We start from the raw sequence: 11,238 nt of genomic DNA, 5'->3' as shown, positions 1-11,238 counted from the left end.
TATTTATTTTACAAAAATTTAAAAAATATATATATATTAAAAAAAAAAAAAATACAGACGAACAATAAAACCAACACACGATTGTAATGTGAGAGTCAATTACAGACAAATAAATGGTTAATAAAAAATAAATGCAGAAATGGTGATGGGCTGGGGATCGTTTCGTGGGACAGTGAGTTGGGGGGGGAGGTGGGGAGAGCAGAAACAGCGTGGGAACATGGAGTGCTGCAGCCGTGGGGCTCCTTCCTTGCATTCCCCATCCCCTCTACTCATTTCCTATATGCCCCACCCCCGCTAAACCCATCCTGACACCCCTTGTCCCCCAGTCTGCTATCCACCATCCCCTAAGCTCCCCCTCCCTTGTATCCTCTTTCTCCCATCTCTTATGCCCCCTTTCCCTATAGCTGCCACGCTGTGTCCCACCATCCTTTATAGCCTCCATCCCCTATAGATCCCCACTATCCCCTGTAAATTCTCCCATCCCTTATAGATCCCCTCCACCCCCTATAGGTCCCCTCTGTTGGCTATAGATGCCCTCATCAATATGGTTCCCCTCCACCCCCTATAGGTCCCCTATACCCCCTATAGATGCCCCCATCTCTATGGTTCCCCCCATTCCCTATAGGTCCCCTCTACCCCCTATAGATGCCCCCATCTCTATGGTTCCCCCCATTCCCTATAGGTCCCCTCTACCCCCTATAGATGTCCCCATCTCTATGGTTCCCCTCCATCCCCTACTGGTCCCCGCTATCCCCATAGTCACCACCTCCCGCTCCCGTCCGCGCCTCATTGGCGCCCCCTGGCGGTCTCCCCGTCGCACTGCACGGCGCTCTCCCGTTCGCTCCGCGCTGTGCCGTTTCGGGCCCTACGCGGCCGCCGTCGCGGGGCGGGGCGGTGCGGCCGGGGCCGCCCGGGGCCGGGGCAGGAGCGGCGGAGGGGCGATGGGGAACCTGTTCGGACGGAAGCGGCGCAGCCGCGTCACGGAGCAGGACAAGGCCGTGCTGGTGAGAGCGGGGCCGGGGCCGGGGCCGGGGCCGGGGCCGGGGCCGGGGCCGCAGCGGTACCGCGGTGGGGGCTGCCGCCGCCCAAAGCCGGCCCGGCCCTGAGCCCGACCTCATCTCTCCTCAGCAATTGAAGCAGCAGCGGGATAAACTGCGGCAGTACCAGAAACGGATCAGCCTGGGCCTGGAGCGGGAGCGGGAGCTCGCCCGGCAGCTGCTGAAGGATGGCAAGAAGGAGTAAGGGGCGGCGGGGCCGGGCGGCTGCGGGCGGGAGGGAACGGAGCTGCGCCGGGTCTGATGGGGCCGAGCGGAGGGGAGGGGATGGGACGGGACGGATCAGATCAGATCAGATCAGATCAGATCTGACCTGACCTGCCCTGCTCCCCCCTCTGCTGATGCAGCCCAAGGACCGCTGGCCTTTGTGCCCCCAGCACACACAGCTGCCCCACATCCCGCCACCATCACAACCCCCCCCTCCTTCACAGCACTGCTCTCAGTCCGTTCTCCTCCCGGCCATTTTGCTCTCCCCCTCTCCCCCAGCTGCAGCATCCCGCACTTGGCTGTGTTAAACCTCATTTGGTTTGCATGGGCACAACTTTTAAGCCAGTCTGGGTTATTCTGGCTGCTGTTTCTTCCTTCCATTGTATCAAATGCAGCGCTCGACTTGGCGTCATCCACAGACTGCTGAGAGTAGTGCTGAGAGTAGGCTTAATCCCTTCATCTGCCTCGTTGATAACAGTGTTGAGCACTGGCCCTTCTGTGCTGATCTGCTGCTCTTTCCCCTCAGAAAAGCTATGCTCTTGTTGAAGAAGAAGCGTTACCAGGAGCAGCTGCTGGATAAGACAGACAATCAGATCAGCAACCTGGAGCGGATGGTGAGCGAGCACCGGGTGCTTCATACATGGGGCAGAACCAGGAGGGGCTGCTTCGGGGTGTGCAGGACTGCACCCCAGGTCCCAGCAGGGCTGCGATCCTGCCCAAAGCATCTGAAACTGTCCTGGTGCTGTGACACCTCTGTAAACAATCAAGTGGGAGCGTGTTGTGAGTCTGCACTGCAGGCTGCGGGTGAAAGGCGTGTTCTGTAAGTTAATAGAACCTTAGTCACAGTGTGGGCAGCTGCAGTAGAAACTTTGTCCAGCTTGTCTCGGAACCTTGGTGTAGAAATGGATGTGTTTGCTCTGGCGTGGCCTGGGGAGCTACAGCCTAAGCTTGGATTTGAGAAGCAGACAAAAGCCTACTGGATCTGGTTTTGCAGCTACACGTGTCAAAGGAAGAGTTTTTGTATACGTTGCACTGCTGATACGGTTGAAGCCTCTGTTGGGGCTCTTGACTGTCTTCACCTTTCAGTTTCTCTTGGGAGTCTGTGGCAGGGCTGTGACAGCTGTGACACTTCCCCCTGTCCCTCCTGTTTCAGGTCCAGGATATCGAGTTCACCCAGATCGAAATGAAGGTCATTGAGGGCCTGAAAATAGGCAACGAGTGTCTGAACAAAATGCACCAGGTACGTGTGGCCAGGTTGGCCGAGCGCAGCCTTGCCTTGAACTCAACAGGGTCCTTGGATGTCTCCCTTCAGGCCTCACTCACGCGTGGATTTTTGGCTCTTTTCCTCAGGTTATGTCAATAGAAGAAGTGGAGAGAATAATAGGTGAAACCCAGGATGCTGTGGAGTACCAGAGGGTACGTATGGTGTGTGTGAGTAGCTGTGAGCAGAGGCAGGCTGCCACGCGTTTCTGTGGGGCACTGTGTGCCCAGCCTCGTTCAAGAGGCAGTCAGACTGGAACTTGAACTCTCTCTTGATTGCCTGCAGAAAAATTAGGTTTGTTGGCTTTCTGAGTACCCCTTCGTGCCGTGCATCCATTGGTTTGGTGCATTGGTGGATCCTGCTGTAAGGCACAGAGCTGCTGCTGTGCACTGTTCTGACTGGAATGTGCCTTTTCCTCACTTGTGTAGCAAATAGATGAGATACTGGCTGGGAGCCTGACTGAGGAAGATGAAGATGCCATTCTAGAGGAATTAAACACTATCACTCAGGTAGGACTAACTTGATGTAATTACTTTCAGTGCATGTTTTCGGGAAGCTGTTGGCAAAGGAGGAATAATCTTATTACCACTTGTGTTAGCTTATTTTGCCACAGATCTCAGTTGCACCTGTTTGTGCCTAATTCCTGAGTCATGAGAGATCAAGCTAATTGGTTCTCACACAGCAATCACTTGAAAATGGGATGATTTAAGGGCTGTACTGTATTTGCTACAATCAGCTGATTTCTGTTCTTACTGGGTGGCTGTTCTGCTTTACTAAATGAAGATCTTGAAAGCCCTGGATCGTGCTCAGATGAACAGGAATCAGTGTATATTACCACTCTCTGTGATGCCTTTGGCTCCCCCAAACACTGCCCTGGTTTGGCTTCACTGCAGAAACGTGCAGCCAGTGGGAAGTGAGGTGCAGAAGATCTGCAGCTAACGTTTACTTGAGGAGATTTGTAGCTAACAGGGAGTCCTGCTAATTTAAATGCAAATGTATCAAGCCCTGCTCTCATTCACTGAGCAGTGCTCAAACCCATGAGCCTTCCTGCAGGTCTGGGGGCAGGTATCGGTTTCTGCATGAAGTCCCTTCTGTCACTCCTGTGTTCCCAAGCAATCTTTGCACATAACTGTGGTGCAAAGGTCTGTGATCACCGCGTGGAGCAGCGCAGGCTCAGTGCCACGTCTGCTCTTTGTTGTTCTTGCAGGAACAGTTGGAGCTTCCAGACGTTCCTTCTGAGCCGCTCCCGGAGGAGCCCCCAGGTAATGCTGTCTGCTCCGTGTGCTCTGCAGCTTTGGCTCCACCTACATCTCTGCTCTGTGCAACGCTTTGAGCCCTCCTGTATGCTGTAAATGTCCCAGCAGACATGAAGGGATGTAGGCTGTGTGGTGAAAGCTGGCACAGGCTTCCCTCCGTGGCTCTGACAAACCCTGTATTGCTGAACCTTTACCTTAAGGGGACCCGGTGCCCCTGCATGGTGTCTGTGTGGGAGAAATCTGGGACAGGGAGGACAGGGCTTGTTTGGTTCCAGCACTTGTTTACTAAACACAGATCAAATGTCATCTCTGTGTTGACAGCAGGATGGCCAAACAAAATACGAGCTGCCCTCGCAGCAGGCAGCTGATGGAGCCCATTTAGACTCATGTTGTCAGAAGGTGGGGAAGGGGGCAATGCTGCTGTGCCCCAGCTCTCCGAGAAATGGCTTCTTGTTCTGGGTGTGTGTTGGGCAGGAGGCCAGCTGGAATGGTGTCAGGTGCACTCAGAAAGTGTTTTAATTCTTGAAGTGCTGCTGGAAAGAGAGGCATACTGGATAGGTAAAATCGTTTGTAATGCATGTTTGTGAGTTCAGTGGCTTTCCAGGCACTGTGCAAGCATTTGTTGCTCTGCTGGGAAGTGGAACACGAGTCCTGGTCCATCTGCAGCAGGTGGCTCTGCACGTTACTTCTGTTCTCACTGTAACAAGTTTCTTTTTCCTCCGCAGAAGCAACACCCATCAAGAACAGGCCAAAACCAGAGCTGGTGGCAGCATCTTAACTCCCGTTTCTGGGGATCCCCCCATAACTTTCACCCAGGACAGTTTGCCTGGTGACAAAGCAATTGCCTGGGAACAAGCAATGCCTCGGCAGCATCCCAGCTGTGCTGGGCAGATTGTGGAGCAGGATTCCCTGTGCAGGGCGGGGAACCTCAGCCCATCGATTATTGCTCTTGTATCAGGATTATTTTCTAGTGCTTTCTTTTTTTGTAACTTAAATTCTCAACTCACTCAGCTGCGCTGTCTTGGGATTAAATAACAACTCTAAAACTTCCAAAGCCAAACACTTTCTCTCTAGGTTTGATTTCAGCTGTAAATCTGCCTTTGCTCTGTCCGGTCCCCAGCCTGCCCTCCCTTTGGTGTTCTTCTGTCTGATGCAGCTGTCCCAGGGCTGCTGTGAGCCCTTCTCTGTCTGCGCTGCTCTCAGCCCCTCTGCTTTTCCTCCCCTGCTTCTGGATGCAGGCAGCTGCTCTGTGGGTTGGGTTCTGCCAGCTGTGCGTAAAGCCAGGGTGTTACTTTGGGCAAGGCACAGTGTTTGCTTGCCTTTGCCTGCAGCAGCACTCATTGAGAGGGGAAAACCTCCGGTGTGAGGTGAGGAGCTGGGCTGTCCCTGGGCAATGAGTCAGAGGCGGTCATTAAGGATTCCCACTCAGCTGCTCCTCCTCTCCTGATCCGCAGCACTGAGTGCAGAGCTGAGCCTGCAGAAATCTGCTGAGCCTCTGAAAACTGCAGCAAGGAGCCTGCCTGCGTTGGGAGCCACAGGTCAGCCTGTGTGGCCCTGCTCCATCAGTCTGCATTCGCCTTTGCAGTGCTCAGGTGGGCTGAGATAACTCCGCTTCCAGCTGTCAGCTTCCATATTTCGTGGTAGGGCAGCGGAAAAAGAGAGATTGGGCTGGGATGGGTGAGTTCTGCAGTGATGTGAAGCGTGCAGCTCCTCGAGTCAGCACCCAGAGGGATGCTGGCATGGCCAAGGTGCTGCCTGGGCAGCCAGGGCGTGCAGGTGGAGCTGTGCATGGAAACAAGCAGAGCTGCCAGCTTGCAGGTGCTCATAGGAATCCACGGATCTGTATTTATCACACTCCTGAAGCCCCAGCCCTTAACCCTTGTTTCTGAGACAGAGCAGAAGGACCCAGAGGGCCCTCTGAGACTTTTAGTGGCTGCTTTTGGGGATACGCGGCCCGGTGCTAGACAAATGGGGAGCAATCCCAGAGGCTGTGCTGGTGAGTCAGCAGCGACTGCGTTTTGTATTTCCTAAGTCATGCTTTCTGTCCCACCTTCATGTGTGATGTCCCACAGCCCGGCGTGGGCATTACGTCCTGCTGCCGGGGCAGGATGTGGGGCGTGAGTGGCAGAGGCAGCCTGCGCTCTGCAGCCGCCCTATTTTCGGTTCCTCGGCTCTCTCTGTTAATTAATGTTGCATAACAAAGCCGCTGGCTGGCAGGCAGCAGAGCCGCGTTTACAAAGCGGCGTGGCTTTTGCAAACAAACGGCTTTCTGAATTGAAAGGACAGGTTGAACGCGATGGCTGTGCCCGTGCCAAGCGCCGATGGGTGCTGGGAGCCACCCCGCAGCTGCAGTGGCGCAGGGCTGTCTCCTGGGTTACGCTCTGTGATGGTTTTTCTTTCTGCAAGGCTGTTGCTTCCCTCTCTTACATCCTGGGTGGTTGCAGTGCTCATTTTTTCCACCAGAGAGAGCCTCGTCTCCGCACTGCTCTCATCAGCATTGTTGTTCCTTCCGTCTCCTTTACTCCGTTGCTAGCCTGGTGTCTGCGCCTTTAGTTTGACCCTATTTAATTTGTAACTCCTAGGAGTGGATGCTGGGCTCCCCCAATACGGTCCTTAAGGGACCTCTCCTGGGGCACGGCTCTTGCTGCCAGCGCTCTGAGCAGACCCTGTTCTGCAGGGTGGGCACGCTTTTCCCCCCCCCCAGGTCCTGGCAGCAGGGGAGCCCCCAGCAGACCCTCCCCGAGGCCGCAGAGGTGCTGGGCTGAGTGCTGAGCCCATGCCTGTGTGCTGCTGTGGTCAGGGCTGCGGTGCAGGGGGGGTTAATGCGGCTCCCAGCTTTGGGAAAGGCCGCGCTCTGACCTCCCCACAGGAAAGTTGCAAGCAGATTGCCAGCAGCTTCCTCTCCTAATCCCTGTACCAAACAGATTGTACCGTGTCTCCTTGGGAGGAAGCGCCAGGAGTGCTGTGTGACCTCTGTGGTGTGCTGTAACAATAAACAGCTTCTAATGGTTTCACCGATTCCTCTTCCAGCCTCGTGTTTTCACGGTAAATGTTTTCGATGGGTTGGAGTTGCCTTCTCCTCCTTCTTCTTCTCACCCCTGTGCTCCTGGGAGGCACCTGGGCAGGAGGTCTGAGAGGTGGCTCCGTGTGCAGGAAAGGAGCAACGCTGTGTGTTGGGCACCCTGGGAGCACCGTGCTGCCAGGTAACAGCAGGACCAGTGCCCTGCCATGGGTGGTGAGTTCTGGAGCTGTGTTTGGGAGAGAAGCTGCATGTTGTGCTGTTGCTGCAGCGGTAGCACTCGTCCGGCATGCACCATAAGCAGGGCCTGTTGCTGGCATCACGTCCTCACTCTATCTGCAAGGCACAGTCCTTGCCCAATCCTGTCCTGGTGGTGGTGGTGGACGTGGGGGTGCTGATGCTGCCATGCCCTGCATTGTGCAAGCAGAGTCGCCTTCAAATGGACTCAACTTCCCCATTGCCCACAAGGCAGCAGAGCATCAGCCTCACCCATAAGCTCAGGCTCGGCTTCCTTTCCCTGCAGCGCAGCCGTAGATGCTCTGGAAGCAGCTTGGGAGTTATTTGGGGCTGAGCCCCTCCTGGTGCAGCCGAGCTGTGTGCATCCACGGAGCCGCAGCAGTTTCTATGCCAACGCGGCTGCAGTGCTGTGCTGGGGTTGGTGCTGCACCCCCTCGTTCAAACAGCTCCTGAAGCGTGCGTGGAACTGAGGGTGAGGGGCGCAGGCCGGTGGCTGCAGAGGTGCAGCGCTCCCCTGGCCGCTGGGTGGTGAAAGCACCCGAAGGCAGTTCAACTGTGGGGGGGAAAAAGCCCAACAGAATCCGTGCCGTTCCCTCATCGGAGCAGCAGTGGGAACAAAGCGGGTTTGTTATGGGGCTGTGTGAGAACGTGACCTCTGCAGCTCCGGGAGCTGCCTGTGAGCTCCGTGCAGAGCCGGGGCCGGGTGCTGCTGCTGGGGGGCACGCAGCCTCGGGTCACCACTCCTTCCACACCAACGCTGCCCCACACAGTGAGGAATGAGGTTCCTCGGGTGGTGCACGCCCTGCGCCTTTGTGTGCCATCAGCGGAGCCGCTCCTTGTCCCCGGCCGTGGGGCGGAGGCTGGGCTGTGCCCAAGGTTGCACCGAGTCACAGGGAACAAGTGGAGGCTGATCCCGGGGCTGTGAGGGCTGTTGGTGTTGAGGGGCCGTGCAGCTGGGAAGGCAGCCCCCCCAGCCTGGTGACCCCCAGCCTGGTGACCCCCAGCCCGCGCTCCAGCAACGTGATGCCAAATCCCATCGCGCCCGTTGTGCAAATCGCATGAACTATGCCTGTTATTCAGAAGTATCCCCAGAGATCTCCTTAGCGGGCTGTAATGCAGCATTACTCATGGATCCGGGAGCTGAGGCCGACCCGGAGCCAGCAGAGCCATGCCTGCCCAGTGGCATGGTGGGGCCAAGCAGTGGAGGCCCAGCCCCACATCCCCTGCAGCCCCAACTCCAAAGGGCAGGAGCTGCAGTGGGGCATCACCGCATCCTGGTCCTCCAGGCCTTGGCCAGCTGACCTTTTTGGGCTGCCCCCTGCTCCCCTGCTGTTACTATCGGCTGCTTGACCCCGGCTTGACCTCACCCGGCCGAGTTCCCCCTGCAGACCCTGCCCTGCAATGCAATGCTGACCTACTTTGGGGTTGGAGGAGCGCTGCTCAGCCGAGTGCTGCACAGGGGCCCCAAAGTGCTGTCACTGCCAGTTTGGGCTCTGCGCTGGATTTCGGTGCCACAGCTTCCACCTAATAAAATAAGAGCCGGAATTGTTCATCCTTTGCTAATCCTCAATAAATGGCTTTACTTGATTTGCTGTTTGTGCTTCGGGGGATTTAGCAGGCTGAGAGTTGCTGACACACGCAGGGAATCTCCAGTTTTTGGTCACAACTTGAAGTCCTGACTCTACAAAACCAAAGGCAAAAACTTCCCTGTACCTCGAAGCACTGCATGGTACAGCACTGGGGGCAGTGGGGAAGGACCAAGAGCGTGGGATGGATGCAATCAACCATGGGGCATTGCAGGTCACCAGGCATCCCTGCAGCTGCTTAGGGCTCTATGGCACTGCTGGGCACTCCACGGCACAGCTCAGGGCTCCATGGCACAGCTCAGCACTTTATAGCACAGCTCAGGATTCTGTGGCGTTGCTCAGTGCTCCATGGCACATCCTGGGATTCCCTGGCACAGCCTGGGGCTCCATGGCACTGCCTGAGGTTCCATGGCACAGCTCAGGGCTGAGCACACGGCTGGGAAATGCGCATCGATCAGAGCTGCCCGAGCCATCAGCCAAAGCAGCCAAGCAGGACGAGCTGGCAGGGGGAGAAGCTCCTGAGGTCGTGCTGGAACCCATTAGGCCGATTTCCCAAAGCGCCACATCAGATGTCAGAAAAATCATCTTAAAATGGCTTGAGAAACAAATAACTCCTGGCACAGCATGGAGAGGGTTCGCAGCAGAGTGCATGCAGCGTTTTCAGGATGCTGATGGAGAAGACATCTGCATGAGAGCGAAGGCACGGAGGTTTCTCGGTGATCTCGTTGGCACTTGCAGGGACACTCCTGCCCTGTGCTGCACCGCTTGGATTGGGGTGGTATCCCCATGGAACCCTCCTCCTGCACTTTCCAATGTGGCACAGCCATGGGGAGACATGGGGCTGAGCAGAGAGACCACTGTCCCCATCCCCAGTGGCCAAGAGGAGCCCTCTGCCTTCACCCATCACCACCATGGTTCCATGCTCGCTCCGAGCACTGGGGCGCATGACCCGGCTGGGAGCACTGGTGTGATGCCATGCTGATAATTAAGAAGGAACCTAATGAAACTTTTAAAATAGCACCATTTCCTCCACACACCTGCAGCCGAACTGGGTGGATTACATAAGGTGGTGTTGCCACAGCAACTTCGCTCCACCCGGGGCTGGAGGTGGACGGTGCTGCGTGCGTGGATGCGCCGTCAGCCGAGGAGGGGGTTTGTGGGGGGGATGGTCCTGAGCCTTACTGCTGCCGGGGTCCCATGTGGGCACTGCCTTGTGTTGGGTTCCATGTTGAGCAAGCACTGCGGTGCGAGGTGCAGGCAGGGGTTCTGCTGCTGGCCCTGGGGTGCGGTGGGCGCAGCACAGCCATGGGAATAGAGGGAATCCATCTCTTAACATGAGAATAAGGAACCCCGGAGGCTTCGAGCTTTGGGAGCAGGGGTGTGAGGGAGGGAGGCTGTCAGTATTCAGATTTCCTGGGGATAGAGATAAAGAGAAGCAGGAGATGGGAAGAAAGCGGAGCTGGGTGGAGGCTGGAAGCAGCGCGAGATTCTCTGCGGGTCGTCCCAAAAGGCCTCTTCCATGATGAGAAATTACAAATCCTTTTATCTTCTCCAGCAGAACAGCTTGCTTCAATTGCTGGGCTGTCACACTGGAATTAGATGCAAGAACCCCCCACCTCCGTGACGTGGCGAAGAACTTACATAACACAACTAAAAATAAGGCGATGGAGATGCGCGTGGAGCACTGTGCTCCTGGCTGCTCTCTCCAAAGCACTTTGCTGGCAGTGGGAGCAGCCTTGGGCCTGATCCTGGTCCTGGTCCCTGGGGCAGGAGCACACTGCAGCACCAGGCAGCTCCCTGCTGGATGTCCCACGCACCCAGTTGTAGCCAGGAGGTCTCTGCTCCCCTCCTGCCCTCCAACCTCAGTGGGAAGGGGTTAATCCACTGGCGTAGGAAATTGCACACGTGGTGTGAATTCATCCCTGACCTCTGGTGTGGGAAGCAGGGATGCAACCAGGATAGAGATGGGATGAGGCTGGGACAGATTCAGGTGCGCCCAGGCTGAGCTGTGCCCCTGCTCCCCATTGTGTGGATGTGGAGAGGTGCAGGGGAGGCAGTGGGACAGCAGCAGAGCTATGGGGACGAGGTGTTGACCATCTGGGGCTGCTCCTGCCACGGGCCTTTGGATTGGAGGGAGGAGACGGCTGAAAATAGCACACCTGGCTGCTACCTGCTGCACTGCTTCCTGGGGCCAAGGGCAGGAGAAAAAGGGGGGAGGTTCATCCCGGGGGCAGGTGAGGACACCCACAGCAGTTTGTGCCATGGCATCTCTGGATATGGGAGAACCTCAGTGCTGTGGTCACAGGGACAGGGACAGGGATAGGATGAGGACAGGGCCGTGACATGCAGTGATGGTCCCACTCTTTCTTGGATGGTTTCTGCTGCCCTTCCCCATCTGACACCAACACTGTGCAGCCCTCCATCACCCCTCATGCCCAGCACCATATGGGCAGAAGCACAGCATGGGGTGCAGGGAGTGTGTGCAGGGCAGCTACAATTATGGGGCACAGCACGGGGCACCACAAGGTTTGTGGGATGTAGTGTGAGACATGGAGGGGGGGAAGGAAGAGTATGGGGGTATAGGAAGAGGTATTGCAGGCTATAGGATAAGGCACAG

General features: G+C 56.4%; 1 protein-coding gene across 1 annotated transcript; it reads left to right on the top strand.

Moving 5' to 3' along the window:
- Nucleotides 1-941: 941 nt before the first annotated feature.
- CHMP6 (charged multivesicular body protein 6) lies at nt 942-4,557 on the top strand (the record flags this gene model as incomplete). Its single annotated transcript, XM_079544220.1, has 8 exons — nt 942-1,004; nt 1,129-1,238; nt 1,789-1,876; nt 2,416-2,502; nt 2,613-2,678; nt 2,952-3,032; nt 3,731-3,785; nt 4,505-4,557. The coding sequence occupies 8 exons, from the start codon at nt 942-944 to the stop codon at nt 4,555-4,557; spliced, it is 603 nt and encodes a 200-aa protein (XP_079400346.1).
- Nucleotides 4,558-11,238: the final 6,681 nt, after the last annotated feature.

This window comes from Tetrao urogallus (genome assembly GCF_951394365.1).
Source record: "Tetrao urogallus genome assembly, chromosome: 18".
NCBI classification, from domain to species: Eukaryota; Metazoa; Chordata; class Aves; order Galliformes; family Phasianidae; genus Tetrao; species Tetrao urogallus.
The sequence above is the reverse complement of the archived record's forward strand: the minus strand, read 5'-3'. Positions and strand labels throughout refer to the sequence as shown.